Source organism: Diabrotica undecimpunctata, chromosome 9, assembly GCF_040954645.1.
Source record: "Diabrotica undecimpunctata isolate CICGRU chromosome 9, icDiaUnde3, whole genome shotgun sequence".
In the NCBI taxonomy this organism is placed as follows: Eukaryota; Metazoa; Arthropoda; class Insecta; order Coleoptera; family Chrysomelidae; genus Diabrotica; species Diabrotica undecimpunctata.
Window position 1 is genome coordinate 119,684,211 of NC_092811.1, and position 26,767 is coordinate 119,710,977.

Consider the following 26,767-nt stretch of genomic DNA (forward strand, 5'->3'; position numbering starts at 1 on the left):
GACAAGAAGTTAGAAGAGAAGATAAGAGATAAGAGAAGAAAAGTTATTTGGGCACCACCCTATTTTTAGAGGAACAGGGAAACCTTAAGGCATAGAGAATACGATAATGAGAAAGATAAGATACAGTTAAGATACGCGAGAATAAAATAAACCGTGAGAGAAAAGGTATCTTGATCGTGCGGTACACACTCAATATTTCGACACAGATACACTAATTATACGATAAAACAAATAACATAAATCAGTAAAAATGCCTGAAAGAGATACACCATGCACAATAATATATATTCACATCATAACAATAAAAATAAAAAGCAAAAGGTTCGTCAACAAAATTATATTGAGGTATATAAAAAAATACACTATAACAATCTTTACGGCACAGTTAGATGACACGAGATAAGTGATTGATTAATTTATAATCGAATAAAAACAAAAAATATTTTTTTGGGAAAATAATTCTGCATAACGTAGTATTCTCAAGGATAGAAGAAAGCAAGGGACATTATAATAGTCAATATTCGTCAAACAAATTATTATTATGCCTTGAGAACACTTAAACGTTTACCAAAAATTTTTTTATTGAATGTGATCACCTCAAATCTATATATGAAATTTAACATAAATATACCCTACATTAATATAAAAGAAATGGTCTGTAATTTATACATATATTGTATCGTAGGTTCAAACTCATAATAGTTCGTTCCGTTTAACCATAAACAGCAAGGTCACTAAACTAAACGTTATAAATCAAATTCTTACGGTTTAGGTATCAAAGTTGAGCTTTAGTCAATAAAATTTACTACTCACAATTAATATGCCACAGGTGGATACAGATAGTGGCGTTAGGCCTTCAATAAAGTCACTTGACACTTGGTCCTCGGCAACAGGTAGCTACAGCAACGAATTACGGTTTTCAATCCGTCTCGGGTTGATTTCGGCAGACGAGAAGATAAACAGCCAAACAGGAATAGCACAGGTAATAATCGGTAGTAGAGATGAATGATGAATAATGCACAATGAATAGTGAATATTAAATAATGGCTAATGGCTAATGGCTAATCGTTAATGGCTAATGGTTAATGGCTAATGGTTAATCGGCAAACAGAAGTGACCTCGTTCCTTCGAAGTGGAACACGTCTGTTGGACAAAAGAGAAAATATTTAATATAGGACTCACTGTGTAAAGATAAATAAGGGTGAATTGAAAATCCACTTACCGCCGATTGTCGAAGATAAGACCGCTTGCCACAGGAACCAACTTGGAAATGAATATCGGATTGTGAATTTAGAAGGGCTTAGACAAGCGAAGGTTGAAAATAGGGAAGGGATATTGGCTGAAGGATGCCACGCGAAATTGACATTAAATAACCGGGATATTGGGGTTCATTTTCGTAGCGTTTACCAATAGAAAGTAAAGTTTCTACGAAAAACAACTCTTCTGATTTTCTGAGAAGGTAGCTCGGAGATTTCACAATAGGTCCTTTTTCCTTTGTTATTAGGAAAGATTTTTATGTAGCAAAACAAGATAAAAAGAAGAAGAAACATTTGGCGAAGTTATTTCTTTGTTAAAAAAAGGCGTAACAAAACGAAGGTATGCAGGCATGGGCGGCGTGAAAATAGTTTATTAAAGGGAATAATTTAAAGAAATTATGAACATGCTTCAAATGGAGAAGTTATCAATAACATTGTTTAGCTAAAATTGCTTACAATGGTTGACGTATCAAACATATCAAGACAAGACATTTTTATATAAGAAAATAGGTTTCAAAACAAGTTCTTAGTGTCGAGAAGACAGTTACAGGCTTCCTAAGTCGCTGATATAATGACTATTTAAGCCAAGGCTTAAAGTTTTGGATTACAATAAAAGAATGTGGCTAATGGATAAGTCCACAGTCAAAAGAAATAAAAGAATGAGGAAATATGTTATGGAATTTTACAAATTTTGGATGGTCTGATTTCAAATAAGTTCAACAACTCTTTTGGGATCGATTTTATGGTTTTAATATGAAGGGTAAAAATAATAAGAAAATAATTTTATAGACGACAACAAAAATGTTGCAGTAAAAATTAAAATCAAGTTACTCTGTTTTATGTACTTAAAATTAAAATCAAAGTACCTTGTTTTATGTACTTGAAAATCCTCATAATCGTAAAACCCTTTGCGATACCTGTCGAACCCTCACGACCAAATTTCACTACCTGCGCTGTATAATTAATATTTATGTATCTATACTAGGGTGGCCAAATCATAAACTTGAAAAAACGGGACACGCTCAAGGAAGGATTGGGGCGGCGATACCCACCAGCCAAAAGGGGGTCAGAACGTAATCATTGAAGCATGCTCGTTTTAGCTTATTTGAGAGCTATAAATATTTTTCAATTTACCTATGGATATGTAACTTAATTTAAATTGTGAGACATATAATAAATAAAAAGATCAATTTTGCAGTGAATACTTATTTACTAATACATAATTAAACAAGATAACTAAATTTGTTAGTCAAAGTTGTGTTAAAAATCTTTAGGAATTAAATTGAAAGTATGTTCCTTTCATTCCAGCCAATTTTAAAACCTTTTCTTATTAAATATAAAGATGTTGGTCACAGTTGTGAGATTAGATTCCAATACATCATTAACTTCTATAACGCTTTTTGTACTTCCTTTAATTTTTTTTAATTCCTTGCTGAAAAATATTAAGTTGGCTATGGACAAACCATAGATAATATGTCTCACTCAAAGAATTATTAATAAATATTAACAAAAGGGTTTGTAGCTTTTTTCTCGTTTAAAAAAATCCTTTAGAGCATCAAACAGTTTTAAAATTCATTCTATTAGGCCAGGGAAATAAGCAAAAAAAGTACCCTGTTTTTGACACTCGTCCGGCCAGGCAAACGACAGTTGTTATGAGTAGTATGGACCTCTGTAACAAAAATCTATATGTTTCCTGCAGTCGATTTTTTGGACTTAATTAGTTATTAACAAATTAAGGTCAAAAAACGGAAAAATTTTGCTTTTTTCGTCTATCGGCAAAAAGTGAAGCATTTTAAACAAATTTTACAAGAGAAGAAACTTTTAAGTCATATAAAAACCTTCAAAATGGCGTTTACTAAATTTTTCTATTCTTATTTGTTGCTTAGGAAATTGCAAAATAGGTCAAAAATTTCGGGTTTTTATAAATGTTAATAACTTTTTTGAAAATAAAGTTATAACATTTATATTTCACAGGATGCTGTGTCTATAAGTGCTTAAAATACTGTTAAAATTTCAAAGTGATCGGTAAAATAGTTTAAGAGTTATTTTATTTGTTTATCCCAAATTAATTTTTTTTGCAACAATATAAGTCAGAAAATTATTTAGTTTTAGTAATTGTAATGATAGTTTCTTGAAGAAGAAGACTTGTTCTATTATTAACATTAAAAAAAAATTAACAAAATTAATTTTAAATATTGCAAAATAATTTTGCAAAAACATGTCGATTTTTTGCTTATAAACAATTAGAATAACTTTTTAGCCATTGCCGGTAAGAACATTATTTTTTTATATTTAAAAAGTCTAAATTTTTTTACAAATTTAAAAGAAAAAAATTTGTCCTAAAATAATTTGGGACAAAGTTAGCCTCTTTTTTTATTTAATTCATAGCAGCTTTGTTTATAACAACTAAGAAATCTTAGTAGATCTGTTATAGTAAGAATTACAAAAAAAAATTGTTGACAAAAATTGTAGGCAGCTTTAAACTCCACATTTTAAAATTAGTTACAATCTTACAGGGTGTTCCATAAGATGGTGGCAGACCAAACTTATGTTTTTTTAAATGGAACACCCTGTATTTTATTCTAAATTTGGAATCTGGTTTACTTCTACATCACAACAATGTAAAGTTTTATTATGTTATACCAGGTATTTAAAAAGTTATAACCAATATTATCTGAAAATCGTATCAAGTTTAACTCCCTGTATAATTACAAAGAAGTATAGGAAAATTGATCTATTGCAACCATAGTTTTTTAATAATTGTTAAAACTTATAAAACATATTTGTTTTTATAATATTTGTTAAATCAAATACAGGGTAAGTCAAAATGCAAGTACATTATTTTCTTGGTAATTTTAAATAGAACACCCTGTATTTTATATCACTATCAAAAAGTACTAATATCGTACTTCAAATTTTATAAAGTATTCCCTATACCTAAAGTTATCAGTTTTCTAGATATTTTTATTTTTCTATCGGAGTATTAATTCGGTAGATATTTTAACGTTTACCAATAATAATTATCAAATATAATTATTAATTTAGTAACTAAATAGCGACACATAAAAGAAAACAATTTAATTGAAATAAAATTTATAAAAAATAATAGTAATTTTAACTTATCTTACTTAAGTAAGGTGTTCAAAATGACTTCCCAAAACATCTGTGCATACTTGAAAGCGGTCATTGAAAGAGTTGCTAACATTACCTACTAAGTATTTGTAAAGAAATATTTTGAAATGCAATTCGGATTCTATTTTTCATATTCCCTTCTTGTTGGTGGTATTTTATATACTTCGTTCTTAACTTAACCCCCGAAAAATGAGTCCATTTTATTGAATTCCGGTGACCTTGGGACCACCTTACCAGTGCGGTTAAATCGATCTTTCAATTTTTCAAATGTATCTTGTCTAGGTTGCCGCCTATCTAAAAACCATTCTTGATAAGTTCTAGCTGATAGTAATGAATTTTTATTGCATTCCCCCAATATCCAGATCATTATCTACCATTTCATCAGTAGTAAAATTCATTATCGCTAATTTAAATTGAATTAATTACTGAATTACTAAATAATAATTGTTGCTAATTTACGGTGTATCCCAATACTGAATTAATAAACAATAATGTCAAACTGTTAAAATATCTACCAAATTAATACTTTGATAGAAAAATAAAAATATCTAGAAAACTGATAACTTTAGGTATAGGGAGTACTTTATAAAATTTGAAGTACGATATTAGTACTTTTTGATAGTGATATAAAATACAAGGTGTTCTATTTAAAATTACCAAGAAAATAATGTACTTGCATTTTGACTTACCCTGTATTTGATTTAACGAATATTATAAAAACGAATATGTTTTATAATTTTTAACAATTATTAAAAAACTATGAATGCAATATATCAATGTTCCTATACTCCTTTTTAATTATACAGGGAGTTAAACTTGATACGATATTCAGGAAATATTGGTTAGAACTTTTTAAATCCCCGGTATAATATAATAAAACTTTACATTGTTGTGATGTGGAAGTGAAGCATAAAAAACCAAAAGTTTGGTCTGCCACCATTTTATGGAACAGCCTGTAAGATTGTAACTAATTTTAAAACTAATCCCTACATTAATCAATCACCCTGTATATATATATATATATATAAATATATATATATATATATATATATATATATATATATATATATATATATATATATATACATAAACATATATTTTAAAGTAGATGACTTTAAAATTATATTGTAAAATATAATATATATTGTATTTATATTATAAAAAAAATTGAAGCAAATTAGATAGTTTATTTAACAATTTATTGAAATAATGCATATTCGTAATGTACGCAAACAGTACATACAAATTAAAAAAGGAACGTTGAAACCCATAAATAAGAACCAGCGATACAGATAACAGCTCCTTCCCCCTCCCTTCGGCTTCCATGAGTTTCGAAGCCAGCCGATTTTAAGGACCACATTTTAAAGCTTGGTGGACGATTTCGTTAAAGGGCAATCTTTTTAGAATTTGGTACGTTAAAACTATAAAGTATTTTCTTGTAAACAACGCTAATTAGATTTATTAATTATTATAAACAAAGCTGTTATGAATAAAATAAAAAAAAGAGGCTAACTTCGTCCCAAATTACTTTAGAACAAATTTTGTTTCTTTTAAATTTGTGGAAAAATTCAGGCTTCTTAAATATAAAAAAATAATATTCTTGCAGGCAATGGTTAAAAAGTTATTCTAATTGTTTATAAGCAAAAAAACGACATGTTTTTGCAAAATTATTTTGCAATATTTATAATTAATTTTCCTAATTTTTTTTTAATGTTAATGATAGAACAAGTCTTCTTCTTCAAGAAACTATCATTACAATTACTAAAACTATATAAATTTCTGACTTATATTGTTGCAAAAAAAATTAATTTGGGATAAACAAATAAAATAACTCTTAAACTATTTGACCGATCACTTTGAAATTTTAACAATGTCTTAAGCACTCATAGACACAGCATTCTATGAAATATAAATATTATAAGTTTATTTTCAAAAAAGTTATTAACATTTATAAAAAACCGAAATTTTTGACTTTAGAAAACGCCATTTTAAAGGTTTTTATATGACTTATAAGTTTCTTCTCTTCTAAAATTTGTCTAAAATGCTTCACTTTTTGCTGATGGACGAAAAAAGCAAAAATTTTCCGTTTTTGGACCTTAATTTGTTAATAACTAATTAAGTCCAAAAAATCGACTGCAGGAAACATATAGGTTTTTGTTACAGAGGACCATACTACCCAAAACAACTGTCGTTTGCCTGGCCGGACGAGTGTCATGAAAAAATGCTTATTTCCCTGGGCTATATTGTAGGCATCAAAGTCAGCCAACGAGTTTTTGAATGTACTCGATGTAGTCTACATGTCGGCCATTTTTTCAAAATTCGAACCTCGTTTTCGCGCTGTGTATATTAAAAAAAATAAGAGAAGGGTTTGAACAGTTTTATATATGTTATAATAGTTTTATATATGCTATTAAAATTTTGTCCGATTTCTTACCGGTAGCTTTATTATAAGCCAGAACATATTATTTTTTTATATTGTAGCAAAACTGTACATTCAAAAATTTTCAAAAAATTCAAAAGTAGGATTAGTTTCTTATAATTTCTTTTATGCTGTCAAAAAATTAACAAAATTGTATGTTTGATTTTCCCGCTTTATACTTGGAAAAAGTAGCTTTTTAAATTTTTTTCGAAAACGGAAACATGAAGTCTGCTCAAAATTTGTCAAAATATTTGTAGTTATCATATATACCTTCTCAAATTTTTTCAAATTTTTTGAATGTGTAGTTTGTCTTTGGAGGGGTGCAGATCAACCTTAATCTAGGTGGTGCTGTACAAATGAAGTTATGTAATACATGTGCAGGGCAACACACACTTTCAATACCACCATCAAAAGTAGTATTTAATTTATGAAGTAGTTTTTGTTTTGTCCCGCTCTGTTCAAACAACCAAAATTTGTGTTTGTATTATCACCACAAAATGCAATGCAACTGTTTTTATTTAACTTACACTCATAAATACAATTTAAGCATAAACTAGATATCTCATCCGATGTTTCACATGGCAAAGAAGCAACTTTCAATATCTTTGACTGTATCACTTATTCCTTATGTCAAAAATCAACCACAAAAGGAAAGATTTTTACAGCCTTATGATTACTTGCATTAGTTAAATTGCCATAAAAAGGGGATTTATTTTCAAGTTGAATGGAGATAAAACATCAGTTATCAGAGCTGATTGATTTGTTTTGGAAGAGCTAAAGTTAGATGCAATTGCAGAATCATCAAACATAACGCTATTTAACTTACTACAGTCATTTGACCTGAAGTTGCGGTGGTGCTTGATCGTACGAAAGGTCTGAGTTAGCTCAGAAGCTTTAACTTTCGATTCTTCATGATGAATCGTCTTTTTCTTCTTCTTGCATGAAGACTTTAAAACCTGCATCTTCTTCAATATTAGCCACCTAAATTGTTTAAATTATTGTACCATCTTTTTCTTGGTCTGTCAATACTTCTTCGTGCATTTGGTGACTTCTCTCGTAGTATTCGTACTATACTATCCTCTGCCATTCTACTAATGTGTTTGTTCCACTCCTGTTTCCGTTTTGTCACCCATCCATTTTTGTCTTCTATATTGCATGCTCTTCTTATGTTTACTCTTCGCTCCTTATCCAACAGACTTTTCCCTGATATTCGTCCCGTATTTTCATCTCTGTTGTTTCCAGTAGTCGTCTCGTTTTCCGTGTATGTTAATATAGGTCTAATTGCTGCTTTATAGATTCTTGTTTTTGTGTCTTGTCTTAAGTGTTTGTTCTTCTAGATTGTGGCATTAAGAGATCCTATCGCTTTACTTGCTTTTAAGCTTTTTTGTCGTACTTCTTCTTCAACATCTCCGTAGCTAGTTATATCTATTTCCCAGATATTTGAACCTTGCTTCCTGCTTTATTATTTTCCCATTACTTTCGATTTTACATCGTAGTAAGTATTTATATGTTGTCATGCATTTAGTTTTTTCTGCTGATATTATCATATTTATTTTTTGGCTGTTGTATTAAAGATGTGTGCTAATCTTTGGAGCTCGTCTTCTGTCTCTTCTGCATAACATATTTGGATTTCTTTGTTCCCCATTCTGTAACCATGACCTTTACGTACTGCTTGTATTATTTTGCCTATTATAATATTAAAAAGAAGTGGGCTTAACGAGTCACCCTGTCTGACTCCGCTTTGTACTGCTATACACTGTGTTAGTTTTCCATTTATCTCTGCCTGTCTTCGATTATGGAAGTAGATGTTTTCGATGGTTTGTATAATATTGATTGGTATGTTTCTTTTATACAGTAGGTGTAAGACGTCTTTTTCTTCGAAGCTATCGAAAGCCTTTGTTAGGTCTATAAAACATAGATATGCTGGATTATTGTAATCAATGGCCTTTTCTGTGATTTGTTTTAGTACAAATACAGCATCTACGCAGTATCTTCCGGATCGGAATCCTAGTTGTTCATCTGATAAAGTTGTTAGTTTATTGATTGTGTTGGTTATAACTTTTGTGGTAAGCTTAAGTGCGGTGTTCAGTAAATTTATACCTCTATAATTGTTGGGGTCTTTTTCATCTCCTTTCTTGAACAATATTCAGATACACTTGTTTTAATGTCCATGCTTGCAAGCCACAAAGAAGACTAGTGAATACGTAACACCGAAGCATTCTTAGGCATATTCCTATAGTGTATTTTTATGTATGAGAGAGTAATAAAACAATAAATTATGTATGCAAATCCCTAAACTGTTGATACGGGTGACTCAATGAAAAACAGATATTTGTCAACAAGTTTACAGAAGTATATAGGAAAACAATTTTAAATTGAGTATGACCACCAGGTATAAAGGTTGGAGCAGAATAGAATACAATAGTTGTGAGGGTTACTAATCCCTAAATAAGGTTGACAGTGTCGGAGTGATGGAGGTTAACAGGTACTAATGAATTTGCAAGAAATGTAAGATGTTTATTTTATTGGTTATATATAACCAATAAAAGTTTAATAAGTACCTACCTATTTGCAAAATAAAGTTTAATTCTTTAGATAAAATAAAACGTTTTATTTTATCTGAAATGAGTGCATTCCACGAAGTAAGGGTTTCAACAATCAAACATTTAATTCTTTAATTCCAGGAATCTACGACAGTAATTGACTAGATAATTACCTTCTAAACTTATTCCACAGAAAATGTGATAGTGGGTTTTTCCATTTTGTAGGAAGGTCCAAGTGGCGTATTCAAAATTCTTAACAGTTCACTAAAAGTAGGTACATCAGTTGCAAGGTGCAGTTTATTGTGTATACTAGTGTTATGGAAAATTTGGAAGTGCCGTGTAAACGCCGAAAAATTGGTCCTCTAACAGTTAATGAAAAAACATTAATATTTAATTATTTTAAATCATTTACAGACAAACGTTTATGTGAAAGTGTTGATGAGACCGTTGAGTTAGTTAGCAGTACACTTGGTGTTGGGAAATCTACGATTTACAGAGTTATTACAGAAGAGAAATGTGGTAGTTTTCAAATGCCACGTAATGCTCCAGGGAAACCAAAATTTCAAATAGAATATCATTTTAAAGAAGGACTTCGACGGAAAGTGCATGAATTCTTCTTTAGACAAGAATTTCCAACATTGGATAAAGTTCTTGTCTCAGTTCGAGACGATAAGGATTACCCAGAAATGAGTCGAAGTACGTTATGAAAACTTTTAAAAGAAATAGGCTTCCGCTGGAAAAAGAATCCCAGAAAGTCTATTTTATTAGAAAGAAGCGATATTGTCATATGGAGAAGACATTTTCTAAGAACCATAAAAAAAATGAGAAACCAAAAAAGAAAAATATTTTATCTTGATGAAACATGGATCAACGAGGGTCATACACCAAATAAATTTTGGCAGGATGAAACTGTTACAAGTCAAAGGCACGCTTTTGTAAATAACTTATCTACTGGTTTAAACCCACCATCAGGAAAGGGACGCAGGCTGATAATAGTACACATTGGCAGTTCAGACGGTTTTGTTGAAGGTGGTTTATTAACTTTTGAATCAACTCGTACCGGTGACTACCATGAAGACATGAACGCGGATGTCTTTCAAGAATGGTTCGAACAAATGATAGATCTTCCTAAAAACTGTGTAATAGTAATGGATAATGCAAGTTATCACTCCAGACTTATAGAAGGACTGCCCACAACCAAGTGGTTAAAAAAAGACTTGGCTGAGTTCAAAAAATATTACGTACCATTCCGGATCTATAAGAAAGGAACTTTATTCGTTGTGTGCCCTTCATAAAGAAAAATTTAAAAAATACGAAATTGATGAAATTGCCAAAAATCGTGGAATGACAGTACTTAGATCCCCACCATATCATTGTGAATTAAACCCGATTGAACTGGTATGGGCACAGATAAAGAGTGAAGTTTCAAGAAAAAATACCACTTTTAAAATTCATGATGTTAAACAGTTGTTTTTGGAGGCCGTAAATAATGTAAAACCTGAAAACTGGGAAAAGGCAGTAAATCACACTATTAAAGAAGAGGAAAAAATGTGGAAGCTGGACAATATTACTGATAAAATGATCGAGCCAGTTATTATAAATCTTGGTTCTGAAAGTTCATCTTCTAAATCTGATTTGGATTTGTAACAAGTGTAACCGTTTCAAAAGATTTAAAAGAAACTCATTAAATATTTCGATTATATTTTTTTTTAATAAAACTAATAGCCCCATCTATCTGTCAAGTACCTACCTGTAGCCGACTCAAGTATTCTTCTGTAAGTCCCAAATATATCCGGTAGATGAGCATATTTTTCAACTTGTCACTCACGCCCAATTTTCAGATTCAGGCGCCATGACAGCGCTTCGCTCTTTTCTGTTAAGACCGTCCAACCGTTAAGACGTGTTTCCAAAGTGGGTCTCAATTCAGAGGTGAGTTAATAAATCCTTTTCTTGTCCATATTTCAGTTCAGATAGATATATTATTTTTTTTAGACCCTTATTGGAGAGGCTATAATGCTGATATTATATTTCTAATACTCGTCGCAAGATAGTATTGCTATGGAGTTATTCCAGATCATGGCCCAGTAGCAGTATTTTTTTTTTTTTGGAATCCCTAACCCCTCTTATCTAGGATGGTGGTGATTTTATATAGTACGTAGCTGAATCAATGGTTTATTTGGTGACTTATTAAACAAGAAGAGAAACAGAGCAGATTAAGGTTGTACCAATTTTTATTATACCTACTTTCAAGACAACAGAAATGATTATGAACTCAAAAAAAAAAAATAAATGAAAATATAGTGAAGTGTTCTAATTTAATTTAAAGGTTTATTTTCTTCATTGTTCCTAGTTGATAAATAACTATATTATTTTCAATGTAAACAAATTTCGAAATTTGGGGTTAATATATATATATACATTCATTTTCTTTATAACCAATTCTTAATTTAATACGATACAAAGATTTTTTGTTTATGATAATGTTAACATAAAATAATATTTTGGAATCCCTTTGGGATGATGTAACTTTTAATGTTTTCTTTTTGTTCATTGCTAAGAAATAATAAAGAATAGTTTTCTTGTAAACTTTCAATAAATCTTAATTTTTTTTTTGCTCTTCCCCTTTGAGGATAAACCAGGGGTGGCGTCCAATAATAAATTATAATTTCATATTATCTAATTGTGCTTGAATTTAAAATACGATATAGTTTCTATAACCCCGCCCTAATTCTCTTCGACAACGAGCGATTCTGGCTGTGTAATATTATTGTAACACGGCAGTGTTACAAAATGGCGCCCGCCATTGGGGCCCTTTTTAGGCTTTTGAATATTCCTGTATCTTCAGAATTCTTTTTTCAATATTATTAGTTGTTTTGTACCCCCCTGTATATGTGGTTAATTAAGTCTGTATGTTTTGAACCATTTTTTTGGTTAAATTGTGTACTTGTTTTATCCAATTTTTCATTAAATCAACACTGCTACTATTTTAGAATTTTTTGCAAAGTATTTATATGTATTCGTTTTTAGTCTTCGTAAAATTACGTAGAAATATTTCCGTCTATTTTCTGAGATCAAAATAAAACGTATTTGGAATGATGTGATGTAAACATTCACTGCTTAATTTCTTTTTGTCGGTATTCTTAATGCGAACGATATTAATTTGTGTATTTACAGACTCGTCTAAAAAATAAACATTCCATGTTAGAAATTTTGTTTACGTTCATGAAATAATTGATTTGGTATCTAAACGCTGGCCTTTTCTTAGAAGCGTTTGTAAGTAATATAATATTTCGTCGTTCTTTTTTAGTGTTTAGATTGAGTGAAACCTTGAAATTATTCCGGCTAATATGTCTCGACAATTTGTATAGTCCTCAATTCTTTTTCTTTGCAGTTCAGTCTTTTGTTTATAGAAGCATAATAATTATATTCCTCAATGTGTTTATTTTAAATAAACGAAATGGCTTTTAGCGTTCGTTATTTGAAAAATCAATTAAGTGAATTTTATTTCTTAACCTTGATTCATGGTTTTTATTTGCGGCAAACTGTTGGGAACTATATCTATATACAGGCTGTCCCGACCTACCTAATTCTAAAATGTGTTATCTGGATTTTTGCAGAATACTTACGCGAAATATTTTTTTGCGAGGATTTGAAGTTGAGTTCTTTGATCTTGGATGTTTTTAATATGTTTAATCTGTTACCTGATAAATTTTCTTTTTAATTTGTTTTTCGTTTATTTTAAAAATGTATTTTTTCATAGTTTAACTTTTTCGTACTTTGAAAAGAAAATTTTATTTCCTGAAAAGGAAAATGCTTTCTATATTTTACAGTCCATGGTTCTTTTGTTTGGAATGTATAAGGAAGTAATGATATGACTTCGTTTCTCTCTGCCTAAGGCGTCTTTGTTGAGAATATAGAGCGGAAATATTGTTATTCTCCTTCTGTTATGTTAATTTTATGTCTTTGTGTGGTCAGATGTAGTAGAAGTATGTTTTTGGTACTGGAATTTATTGTTATTTGTGGTTTTACCTTTTTCTTTTCTCGAGATGTCCTGTAGGACGTACAGGCACGTGACCTGTATTATTGTATCTTGAGTTATTTGTGTGATGTCAGACTGTTGTATACGCAGCAGCTTTCTTTTTTTTTGTCGTTGACATTTTTGCGGTCTTCTAATAGTTTATTAGACCACATATACCTTTTTGCTTTGAGACTTTTGGCTAAGGCTCAAAAGCTTTCATTTATTATCTTGTGTTCACGATATGGTACAAGTGAGGTTGAAGTAGTTTGCTGTTGTCTATTGTGACTCTTTGTATATACAGAGGTGAAACAACCCGCTGCCACCTATTGTGAATTTATCTTTTATCTTTATGTCGACGTTAAGACCACGTTTGTTTAACAATTGAGATAGTTCTGGTACTACCGTTAAATGACCCACTGAGAATGAAAAGTTTATATTATTTTGACTCTGTTAGAGTTCTGCTAAATAATGGTAAACATTTCTTTGTGATTTGTATGACGACCATATTGGATTCAATTAGGTGTCAAAAATGTTTTACTGTTCAACCTTTTATTATTGTTGTGGTGTGTTACATCCAACATCACGATTTTTTTATTATTGACGATGGACTGTAATATTTTTCTATTTCTTTGGAAGATTGTAATAATTCTTCCGTTCCTTTTAAGTCTTATCGTAAGTTTTTGTTTCGTGGAAGACTCTTACGATTTTTTTTTGTTTCTTTTGGAAACAACAGTTTGAAACTGAACTGTTTGTGTACCGATTGTGGCTTGTATGCCATATACCCCCTTTCTTTCTTCTTCTCCAAGATTGTGTATTAACGGTTTGGATTTATTTTCTTCTTTTGTCCTTTTGGGAGTCTTCTTGCTTGGAAATTTTCCACTGTGATCAATCCCAGAGGATATTCTTATGGAACTATTGGCCATCCTGTCTTTCTTCTTTTGCGTTAGTTTAATTTTCAACCAGTGGTTGGAAATTCATTCATTGCTTGACTGTCATAGTCAACTTTATTATTGTTTGATGCTATTTAGGTTGTCTACCTAGTGGATAACCATAGCGAAACTTGCTAAAGCTACTTAGTAGGCCACCCGCCTTTGTTGAGCTGGAAGCATCCTTCTTTTCGCTTTCAGAAACTTTAACACTGGTCTGTTCCACACTTTTGGTTAGGCTAGAGCCATGTTTATAGAAATCTGCCATTGGTCGTTGTGCCTAATAGCCAACGAACTGTACCTAATGTCGATTCATCAAATCGAACATCCAGTTTAATTTTGCATGTAAATATGTCGTGATTTTTGTTTATTTTTTATTGTTTTATTCAGACCTAAAACTTATCTAAGTCAGTGTTTCGTCGGATAATTCAGATTTGTCTGAAACCGAATAAATCAGTTTTCTTAAATTTTTAATACCTTTCTTCTAAAATGTTTAGTCCATTCTTAATTTTTAATTTTTTAGTTGATTCCCTTTACGCTTTGCGTACTTAATCTTTGCTACCTTCTCCAGCGACTATTCAATCCCTCCGTGGCCCGTGTACAGGAAGAGTTGCGCTAACGCGAACTTTATCCTGGAGAGGATTCGTTTCCTTTCCAAATTTTTTTGGCGTGGGGTCAGTACAGCACTGATACCCTAGTACTTAGTACATTGAATACCACTTTGCTTCGGCAAATCTGTCCCTTAGTGCTTCTTTCCCTTCAGGAAGTTGATACGTTTCAATTTTTTTTTGAGCTGTCTCGACAACCCTTGTTTTATGTCGGTGGTGTTGACTATTAGTCAGGGAGCATCCTGCTATAGTCAAGTGGATTAGTGGACCTATCCCTATTCCAATTAATAATTTTGTGTATCTCAGATGTTGTCGCAAAGAGACGAGCCTCTGGAAGTAGTGTAGGAGACTCCGCACGTCGATCTCCAGAGCAACTCAGTTTGGCTCGCACCCCAGTTCGTTGAACTGTTTTACTTTTTATTATTATAATATTGATCATTTATTGTGTTCAATATGTCTATATATATATGTATATATGTCGTATTTCTTTTCGACATAAATTTTATTTTTATCTTATCTTATTCTACTTCGGTATTATTCTCTCTCTAGTTTGTATTGATCGAGATCTTAAGTTTATGCTACCCCGACCAAGAACCTATATTGATTTTAAGGGTGTTTGCAAAATTTAATCTCATTTTATTTTTAGAATGCCTTGGTAGAATGTGATATTTTTATGCTTATGTTAGTTTATATTACAATAAATTGTACATACCTTTAGTTGTCTTCAAGTGGATACAAAATTCAATTTATCTTATTTTACGGATTTATAAATCCAAGTAATTTTTTTGGTATCTATACCAAAGATATCAAGATTCCTCTGTCTAGTTACCAATGATAGTTCATTATAGTATCTGTTCATTTGCCTAAGTTTTACTCTTAGTGTGGAGATCTTCGAATTTCGACTCTCTATTCGAAACCCCCCAAAATAATGTTTGAAAAGATTATTGCTGTCTAACATCCTATATTCTGAATGGCCAGACACTGAGGAAGGCTAGGGATGAAGTAAGTGGATTCCCGCTAGTTGACTCGTCGGAATGATAAGCCATTCATAATTGTATTTCAGTAATAAATCTAGAATAACAGCCTCCCGCGTCAGGAAACTTTTTTTAGTTCTCCAATACCTGTTTAGTTATGTAATCTAGAATTATTTAGACCCTACCCGAAGTTGACCCTACCCGAAGTTGACCCTACCCGAAGTTGACCTACCAATGTTGTCCCTATTATAGGCGGATGATACACGTTAGTTATCACAAATTCTAGTTGTCATACTAATAACTAAACATCAGCTTTTTTTGTTTCTAAATATAGATGTGTCTTACAGAAATTCTGATGTCTACCTTTCCCAGTAAACTTATTAAGGCTTGTCTTTGTAGAACTTTAATGTACCCAATTTTGAACTATTAGTAACTCTTTCCTTTTATTTGTGTATTTCTAAATGTGTCTATAATGACGCGCTGCGTTATTACCTTATGTTATTCGTGGATTAAGTCATAGATGAAAGACTCTATGCTTCCGAACAAACGATGACACATTTGTATTTTGTATCTTATGGCGTTAATGATACGATTGTATTATTATTCTTATGTTATTCGTGGATTAAGTCATAGATGAAAGACTCTACGCTTCCGAACAAACGATAACATTATTTTTTTTTGTGTTTTATTGTGTTAGGTCTCATAACGACTACGCAGTAAATTATCTGTTTTGTATCTTGGTGACAACACTAGTATGTTTTGCTTTATATTACTTATGAAATTTCAAATAATAATATCTTAATTATATTGTTTCGATTGAATGCGAGCATTTGGTCTCAAATAATGATTTGTAGATATGTTTTGTTTTATTCCGCTTTGTTCATGATATTGGTTATAGGTGAAATACCCTATGCATTTTGAGAGTGAGCATGCAATTTTTTTTTGTTTACATTTTTATAGTTGAGTCATTTCTATGCGTTCTGTTTCGCTTTGTTCTGAAATCTTTGAGTTGTTCCCACGTGAGTTGTGAAAGAAGGATTCTGTGAGTCCAGATTGTAGCTACATTTGTCCATTCTGTTGGTCTTACCTCTCCGTATATCTACTCCCACTTTTGAAAAGGTTAGTATGGTGTGCCACCATGCCTAGTCCGATTCCACGCTGTTACCCAGTTGAAATCGTGGGGAGGGCTGTGTAACCGTTTCAAAAGATTTAAAAGAAACTCATTAAATATTTCGATTATATTTTTTTTTAATAAAACTAATAGCCCCATCTATCTGTCAAGTACCTACCTGTAGCCGACTCAAGTATTCTTCTGTAAGTCCCAAATATATCCGGTAGATGAGCATATTTTTCAACTTGTCACTCACGCCCAATTTTCAGATTCAGGCGCCATGACAGCGCTTCGCTCTTTTCTGTTAAGACCGTCCAACCGTTAAGACGTGTTTCCAAAGTGGGTCTCAATTCAGAGGTGAGTTAATAAATCCTTTTCTTGTCCATATTTCAGTTCAGATAGATATATTATTTTTTTTAGACCCTTATTGGAGAGGCTATAATGCTGATATTATATTTCTAATACTCGTCGCAAGATAGTATTGCTATGGAGTTATTCCAGATCATGGCCCAGTAGCAGTATTTTTTTTTTTTTGGAATCCCTAACCCCTCTTATCTAGGATGGTGGTGATTTTATATAGTACGTAGCTGAATCAATGGTTTATTTGGTGACTTATTAAACAAGAAGAGAAACAGAGCAGATTAAGGTTGTACCAATTTTTATTATACCTACTTTCAAGACAACAGAAATGATTATGAACTCAAAAAAAAAAAATAAATGAAAATATAGTGAAGTGTTCTAATTTAATTTAAAGGTTTATTTTCTTCATTGTTCCTAGTTGATAAATAACTATATTATTTTCAATGTAAACAAATTTCGAAATTTGGGGTTAATATATATATACATTCATTTTCTTTATAACCAATTCTTAATTTAATACGATACAAAGATTTTTTGTTTATGATAATGTTAACATAAAATAATATTTTGGAATCCCTTTGGGATGACGTAACTTTTAATGTTTTCTTTTTGTTCATTGCTAAGAAATAATAAAGAATAGTTTTCTTGTAAACTTTCAATAAATCTTAATTTTTTTTTTTGCTCTTCCCCTTTGAGGATAAACCAGGGGTGGCGTCCAATAATAAATTATAATTTCATATTATCTAATTGTGCTTGAATTTAAAATACGATATAGTTTCTATAACCCCGCCCTAATTCTCTTCGACAACGAGCGATTCTGGCTGTGTAATATTATTGTAACACGGCAGTGTTACACAAGTAGCTGTAAGTTTTATATTAATATTTTTATTCATCTATTTAACATACCTTAGACGGTTTTAAAAACTCTTTTTCTCTTTTGTAATTTTTAAAAATTAAAAAAAAAATGTGAATTTTTTAAAACCCTTTTTAATGTAGGCCAGTCAGTTCTAATATAGTGTATGATAAAAGAGGTCACTTTTGTTTACATACACATAACACTTTATAACACTGAAATAATTCATTTATTTTTTACAATTATTCAAAGTAATTTTTCAATTAATCTTGAGCACGCCCATGGAGTGGTCGGAGCTACCAGTTAAAATTATGCTAATTACTCTCTCGTTCATAAAAATAAACTATAACCTTATATTCCGACAACAAAGAATTGTATCTTAATTTCTTGGGTTTGGTGTACATTGGAGGTTATCCATGATCCTAAGCATTTGTAAATATCCACAATCTCAATATATATGTATATAATATAAATTAATAGCCTAATTCATATTTTTTTATTGATAAGTAATACCCTGAAGTCGATTGCAGTTAAAAAATGAACTTTTTCTATTATTTAAAAGGTCAATATTAGCTTATCTCCAAAGCTATCTTAAAAACTAGATCTGCTACGAAAAGAAGCATAAAAAATATTTGTATTCAATTCTTACTTTTCCCAAAAGGCTCTTTTTTAGGAAAAAAACTAAAGATACATAATAAAATTCTACCTTTTATTGAAGCAATCCTAATAAATATAATAAAACATTTTAAGAATTGAGTTTATTTTCATCCCTTATACCTTTTTACACTATACATATCGACTACAGATATAATCACAAACTTGAATACATTTTAACAAATGTTTTTTCTTACACTACATAAACTATCAATAAATAATATATAACAAATTGATTTGGAACGTTATTTTTATCTCGACTAGTAATGTATAGAGCTGAATGATCCAAACTCATGACAAAATGTTCTCTTTAATACCAAAAAAATGTTTATCGATTTAAAACAAAGTTCGTTCTTAGATTTCTCTCTCAATTGATCGTAAGAATCCAATTAGTAAGTTCTAATTATTTAAGTTATTTACGAGAATTGTTCCATGACTACTTTTTTTATTATTCTGTGGAATCACTTTTAAATAGATTATCAATATTTTGTGACATATAAAATACCACGCACAATAAAACAACAAAGACGCCCTCTCCAAATGTTCTTAAACCATCCTCGTGTGATACTCTACGGAGAAAGGCATGACTTTCACTCATCAAAGACCTACTTAGAAGTGTATTTAACAAGTATTCTCAATTAAGACACATACAAACACCCTAGACTTGGTTAGAAGACAAACAAGGTTCCTGAGCACGAAGTGGAAAATTCAGATCCACAAACAAAGAAGCTGTCTCTCAAACCTACTAAACTTTCATAACAATTAATATTCAATACCGTGCTCTAGTATAAGGAATCCTTCAGCAATAAATACTCTTTTACAACGATTTGGGGCCCGAATACAAGGGCTTAAAGCGAATTACCACCTTAGAGGACATCTGCTTTTCAGATGACCCAAACGCAAGCTACCCTTTCTTTACTCGATCTTGTTAATTTCTGTCAGCACCAAATTCCCTAAAGAACTCTTTAAAGAACAGGAGAAGATTTGTATTGTGTGGTTTTCTTATTGCGCACGGTGAAGTGATTGCCATAGCTGCTTTCCATGCGTTGCTATATATATTACAATAATTCTGAACAAATGTTTGCTTTATGATGTATCCTAAACTCAAGTAACGGCTGAATTAACCACCTGCCCTTCCAGAAGGAGTCCTCAAACAAAACCCTTCGAAGCTAACCTAAGGGAAGATTTTACCACCATTTTCGCAACCTCTGCGTTGCCACCTTAGTCTTCGCAAATCACTTCTCCCAATTAAATCCAGTCCATGATCCTATTCGTTGAATAGACTTTAAAAAGCCGAAAACAAGGATCTACCCTTATCAAACATTACTTTTTCTAGAAAAAGAAACACCAAATTTCTATCACTCCGTACAGTAATCAAAGCTTACACCATTGAATGCCGAAAAGACTTCGAAATCATCGACAAACTTGGCGCGATCGTCTCCATTTGGTAAAGAATAAAGTGCTCATGGAAAACAAGAATGAGGTAATAACCTTTACTTTAGACATACAAAGTGCTTTTGATAATACTTCAAAATCAGTAATTCCCGTAAAACCGAATGACCTCAAATTAGAAGGTAACATATCGACTTTCATTAATAACTTTTTAACGGATAGAACGTTTCAGGTGTCCATAAATGGCTGCACCACAAGCTGTAGAGAATGGGCTCCCACAAGGTACACACTTAATAACGATAAAAGCACCAGTCCAGCACACTATTTACGCTGATGACCTCTTACTATTTTGTCAAGGTAGGAGCACAACTAACACATGTGCCTTACTTCAAAACATCCTAGAGAGTATCAATAATTGGTCAGCAAGAGTAGGATTTAAATTTTTAACACCTAAATGAGCAGTTATCCAGTTTAGTACAAAATACAGGTCTCCTCAACCAAATTTACAGCTACATAGAACTTCTCTTCGTATAGTAGATACCCAAAAAATCTTAGGTATAAAGTTTGATAAAAGACTGTCCTGGAAAAACCATATACCAGAAAATAAGGCTAATTGTTTAAAAAGAATCAACATAATTAAATCACTGGGGCGCTGAAGAGAAAGTATTTACCGAGCTCTAGTCAGGTCCAAACTGGATTATGGAAGCATACTCTATATGTCCGCCTGCGACTCTCTCCTAAATTCTCTTAACGCCATCCAAAACACATCTCTTTGAATTTGTATTGGTGCCTTTAGATCTAGCTCATCTAAAAGCCTTCATATCGAAGCCTACGAACGTCCCCTGAACATTAGGAGACAGAGACTCCTTTTGAATTACTTTGCAAAGGTCTCTGCTAACCCCTCAAACTAACCGTAGAAACACCTAGGTCGCTATGCCCAATTAACCGTAAGTTACACCAGTTAATTAACAATATAGCTTTCTCAAACATAACCCCTATTTATATCTCTCATACCCCGCCTTGGACCAGAAAACTGCCTACTTTTAACACTAGTCTATGTAACTATGACAAAAAGGAATCTTTTAACTGTTTAACACAATATTCTACACTGATGCCAGAAAGAATGAATTGGTGATCATTTTGTGCCTACATCTGTAGTATACATACAGCGGAATTATATGGAATACATATGCACTGACTTACTGTCATAGATTTACTCACACAGAACATTAAGCTCACAACACTCAATAGTCAATGAGTGTACACAATTACTGTCATCCGCTATTATCTTCGGGCACTTCAGTCTGCATAATTTGGGTCCCTTTACATGTAGGTGTCACTGGTAATAAAACAGTGGATCAAGCAGCGAAAAAAGCTAACTGTCCCAATTTTCCAGTTGAAAGAATACAGCTCCATCAAGACCTAATATCTCTTTAAGCAATCGATATTGGAAAATTGGCAAGATCGATGGAGTAAAAGCACATCAAAATTACTCCAAATACAACCAAAAGTACGATCACCATATATCTCTATACAAAAAAGAAGAGGCAAGGCAATAATCAGAAGAATAAGAATAGGTCACACTCGACTCACACATGGTTACCTCAAGAGTTCTTGAAATGTTTGTGAATGCTGTAACAACACACGCCTTTACATCCAGCACCTACTTGAATGCAGTACTTTCAGTTCCATCCGAGGACAACAAAATATTAGTGGTACCCTTAGTGATTTACTCAATTCTCCTGGTTTAATGAACTAGCTTTTTGAGAGACTGTAATTTATATAATTTCATATAGTATATTTAAAAATTTTGTATATATATTAACATTACCTAAACTTCAACTAATATTGTAAACAGGATCTTTAGTGAAAAATGCGTTAGGCGTTCACTGCCATCGTCTAACTTGTTAAACTGTTTGTTCGGGCTGTTAGGCCGTTGTCTTCTGAGATTAGGGAACTACTCTTGTACATAGGGAAACAACATCAAAGCTAACAAGAATGTCAGGTTCCTGTAAAGTTATTCCTTTGATCTTCTCGATTAAATGGGCGGAGTCTTTTACAAAGGCATCGTTATTTCCTATGTGTGGTTGTAAAATATTGGCCAGATATTTAGCAAGGCTGTAAGACGAAGACCCTATGGAGCTCACAATAGGGCGTAGAGGTACATCGTCTTTGTGTATTTTCGGTAAGCCGTAGATGCTGGATAAAACATAACAGTACTACCCATGGTTGTATCGGGAAGCGGTGGAAATAAATAAGCTTCCAAATAATTTTAATCGGATAGAAGGGCTTCTTCTTCAGGTTCCTTTTCTTATCGGAGGTTGGAAATCATCGCTATTTTAATTTTATTGGCCGCGCTTCTGAATAATTCTAATGAGCTGCAACCGAACCACTCTCTCAAATTTCTTAGCCAGGATATTTTGCGTCGTCCTGGGTTTCTCTTCCCTTGTATCTTCCCTTGCATAATTAATCTAAGTAATACGTACTTCTCGCCCCTCATTATGTGACCCAGATATTGAATCTTTCTAATTTTAACAGTTTTTATGACTTCACATTCTTTCTTCATTCAGAAGAAGGACTAATAATTAACAAAACATGGATACCGATCCACAAGCTACCGAGTAGAAAATATAAATATAACCTCCGCAGTACAACGACGCGTCAGTTTCAGCTTACAAGCGAAGCAGTAACATCTCCAGAAGATACCAGCCTTTAGTGTTGGCGAAACATCGAGAACTAATCTCAGAAGACAACGGCCTAACAGCACGAACAAACAGTTTAACAAATTATTTTTAGTTCCTGTGTCAATGACCATTAGTTGTCGAGACACGTAAATTTAAATAAAAAAAAGTAGTGGTCGAACAATTTTCATATTGTTCATATTGGTGTATTCATTTTGTCTATGAGTTTATCAGCAAAGTTTCCTTACACAAAAAATTTTAGCAATAGATACTGCATTCCATGTCTTACATATTAACAAATACATTCACATCAAATTCTAAATATTTTAAGCAACCTCGTATGGTTCAAATTCCATATCTTCTATCTTCCGTGATTTTTCTTTGGTATTATCATAAAAGTTGTAAATCTTTTGGTTCTTTTCGCTAATTTCCTTCCATTGAGTCACTTTATTTTCCGGTACTTTCATTTCTTCTCCAATAATCTTAGGTTGACTATTGTTGACCATACTTTGTTTCTTTATACTCTCGTTGATAGCATTTTTGTCGTTATTCGTAATATTCGTTACATTTTTACCTATATTTACTATATTTTTGTTGTGTGCTGCAAATTTCTTCTTTGTCTCAGTACCGACCAGCTCCAAGCGACTGCTGCAACTGTTGGATTTTAATAACTTGAACTTTACTCCAGTGTAATCGTCCTTTTCCGTCTCCATTTCGTGCTTTTTACAGTTGGGACACTCCATGCATCTCTTTTCGTTGTATTTGATTTCGTCCATGATTGATTTTGTGAGCACTGATTGTCCAGTTTTTTTATCAACAACTCTGCCACCGTAGTACGTAACAGTAGTACCACGTTCTCTTATTTTTTGTAAGATGTCTTCGCTGACATACTCACAGTATATTTCTTTGTTATCTATAGAGTCGTACAAATTTTCTTGACTTCCAAAATCTGAGATGTTTGAAGGATGTGAGTTGGTGTCGGTCGCAGAACATCTATCCTTATCGGGATCGATGTTGCAAGTATCTGTTTCTTTGGTAGAATTTGTTTTCTGGCTGTTTGTTTTTAGAGTACCCTTTTCAAACAATTGTCTCACTTGCCTAACAGTATCAGGACTTGGTAACTCATCTTCATTGACTTCTTTATTAACTCTGATTGGATGGTAAAAGAATTTTCTATTCATACTAGATTTATTATCTGCATTGTTGGTTGCTTGGTTTCTAAGACTAGTGGTAACGTTCTTCATGTTTTTCACACATGGAGATGGTTCGTATGGTACTTTAGATCTGATAGGTTCTATAATCACTATGTTATTGTCGACTAGAAGTTCCTGGAAGCTGTAATCTTGGAGATATTGGATAAGGTCGTCGAATTCACTTTCTTTGTCACAATTTGCAAATATTTTTTTCTGGAATAGATCCGATTTCACCAGTTTGTATCGTACATGGTCAAACTCCGGCTTTCCATTGATGCTGTGTGATTGCCTAAGCGTTCTATGTGCTGCACTGTCTGTTGTATCGTTGTTGGTATGAATAATTTCTACAGAATTAGGACACAGACTTTGGTACTTGTCGTTGTAAAAGTTATTGGTTTTGTTTTCGAAGTAACTGCAAGATTCCTTGATATTGGGAGATATTTTTCCAGATTTCACTTCTGGTGTTTTTGGTTCGAAGATTTGTTTAGCAAGTTGTACTTTATTGGGCGTTTGTTCTTGTGGTGGGTCGTTACTGGGTTCAAATACTTTTCTAACATCATCTACTTTCGCTGTAATTTCCGCAACTTTACATTTATCTACTTCAGTTTCTTCTATGTGGTTTTCTTTGCCCATCATCTTGTTCCAGTAATCTTTCATGGTTCCTATTTTTTCTTGTAATTCTTTGGAGCATTCGTCTTGACAATAAAGTAGTGCCATTTCTTTGTCTGTACCTATAGTTCTATTAATGCTATTATTTTCGTTTAGGGAGTCTTTGAGTTGTTTTACAGCCTCTATAAACTCCGATTCTGTTTGAACAGTGGATAAGTTCTTTTTTATTTTCTTGGGAACTTTAGCAATTTTCACCTCGAAATCAACAGGTGTATTATCGTTAGCGGTTATATCAAAGTGTCTTCCTATGTTTACGATAAATCTATTTTCTCTTGAGCCCTCGGTGGCTTGATTTTTGTTGCACTTTCTCAACTTGCGATCGATTTTCTCGCACTTTCTCAAGTTTTTACTTATAGTTATATCCGGTAGAGAGTGGAATTGATTCTCGGAAAGATTGGAGTTTTTAGAAGTTTTTCGCGATAAGTTTGACAGCTTCTTCGCTATAAAGTTTTGTAAAGGCTTTCTAGAGCCCTTTTGGGTCTCTAAAAATTCTCTTAAGTAGTTGTGACTGTGAGTCTTAGTTTCCTTACAGGAATCATCAATCGAGTCGACGGTTACAACTGTTTTATATTTTTCGTTGGCGCTCTCCTCTCCTGGGACTTCCAAGAGAGTTTTTATTTCCCCTTCACAAGCTTGAACCGAATGAGTTACGTCGACTTTGGGGGTGTCCGAGATATTATCGTCGATTTTTGTTATATTTTCTATATTTAAGTTTATTTCGTCCAAATTGGTATCGATTTCTTCGACTGGCTTGTCCTGCGTAACTACTTCGGAACTTTTTGTTGATTTAGGGTTTACTGTACCGTAATTCTCGTTATATGGGGTGGGGTTTCTGATGGTCCGGGGCTTAGTCTCTTGGGATTCGTATAGATTTTTATTTGGGGTCAGAACGATGTTTTCGTCGTAAGAAATACTTTCATATTCGCTTTTCTCGAATTTGATATCTTTATATTTACTTATATTATCTAGCGATAGGGAGGAAATATTATCCGTCAAGGATATATTGTCGGTATTATCAGTGTCGTATCTTACGTCCGGGTAATAATTGGGCAAACTTAACTCCGGCAAATCTTCGTATGATACGGTATAAATATTTTCCGCTGAGCTTTTGTTGTTAAAGTTGGAGTCCAAGCTATCGTGTGGGTTGGAGTTTTCGTGGATGTTTTGAAGTGATGTGTAGGCATAAAAATTGTCGCTTTTATGTTGTTGGCGGTATCTGTCGAAGTATAGGGATTCTTGGGGACGTAGTTCTTGTAGAGTTTGGACCGAATTTCTTCTACTGTGTAAGCGTTCGGGCTTCTCTGGAGGCTTGTTGAGATTGTCGGCACTGAGGTTTTTGAATCTGTAAAACATCAGTAAATTAGAAAAATTATACCGATAAAATAAAATTATTATTGATTAGTTTGTAATTGGAAGTCGAAAAACCTCATGATAAATACAAATCCTTCCAAAAGAAGATAGTAAAACTAATAAATAAATATTTCCAACGGGCTTACACTTACATCTACAGCTACAGCTGGTTTCAAATGTAATGGCGAGAAGGGCCACGAAATATTTTATAGAATTTAAAAATAGAAACAGCTATGCAGTGACGTTGCAATATTAAACAATTTGGGAAGCATATTTTATGTTTGAAACTGCAAAATATTGTACTATTTACATAAACAATAAATAAAATTTGCTACAAAGGTAGTTTTATCTTTAAAATCGTAATTACATAGTCATTAGGGACGTAGAAAGAACTGATAAGACGTATTTTTGAGAATTATCCTAAAAAGAACTACTTAACTTACTACCGCTGGCTACTCTATACTATTAGTCTGGAAAAAAGCCTTATCAAATCTCGCGACCCAAGGAGGACATATGTAGAACTCTACAACCGACTCTTAGAAGATGCTCTGCAGAATGAAAAGGCTTCAACTCCAGTAACTAATACAGAATTGGAAAGATATACGGTATCTATTCAAAACAACATAAG

General features: G+C 32.4%; 2 protein-coding genes across 3 annotated transcripts in view; one reads left to right on the top strand and one right to left on the bottom strand.

The window, feature by feature from the left end:
• Nucleotides 1-26,767, top strand: part of MCU (mitochondrial calcium uniporter) — a 507,649-nt gene that overhangs the window by 112,246 nt on the left and 368,636 nt on the right. The window lies entirely within an intron of this gene.
• The window catches only part of jv (javelin), a 129,075-nt gene continuing 121,198 nt past the window's right edge, over nt 18,891-26,767 (bottom strand). Inside the window, exon 7 of the mRNA XM_072543364.1 lies at nt 18,891-26,131. Within this exon, the coding sequence (XP_072399465.1) occupies nt 23,254-26,131 (2,878 nt within the window). The 3' untranslated portion in view covers nt 18,891-23,253. The remainder of the gene's footprint in view (nt 26,132-26,767) is intronic.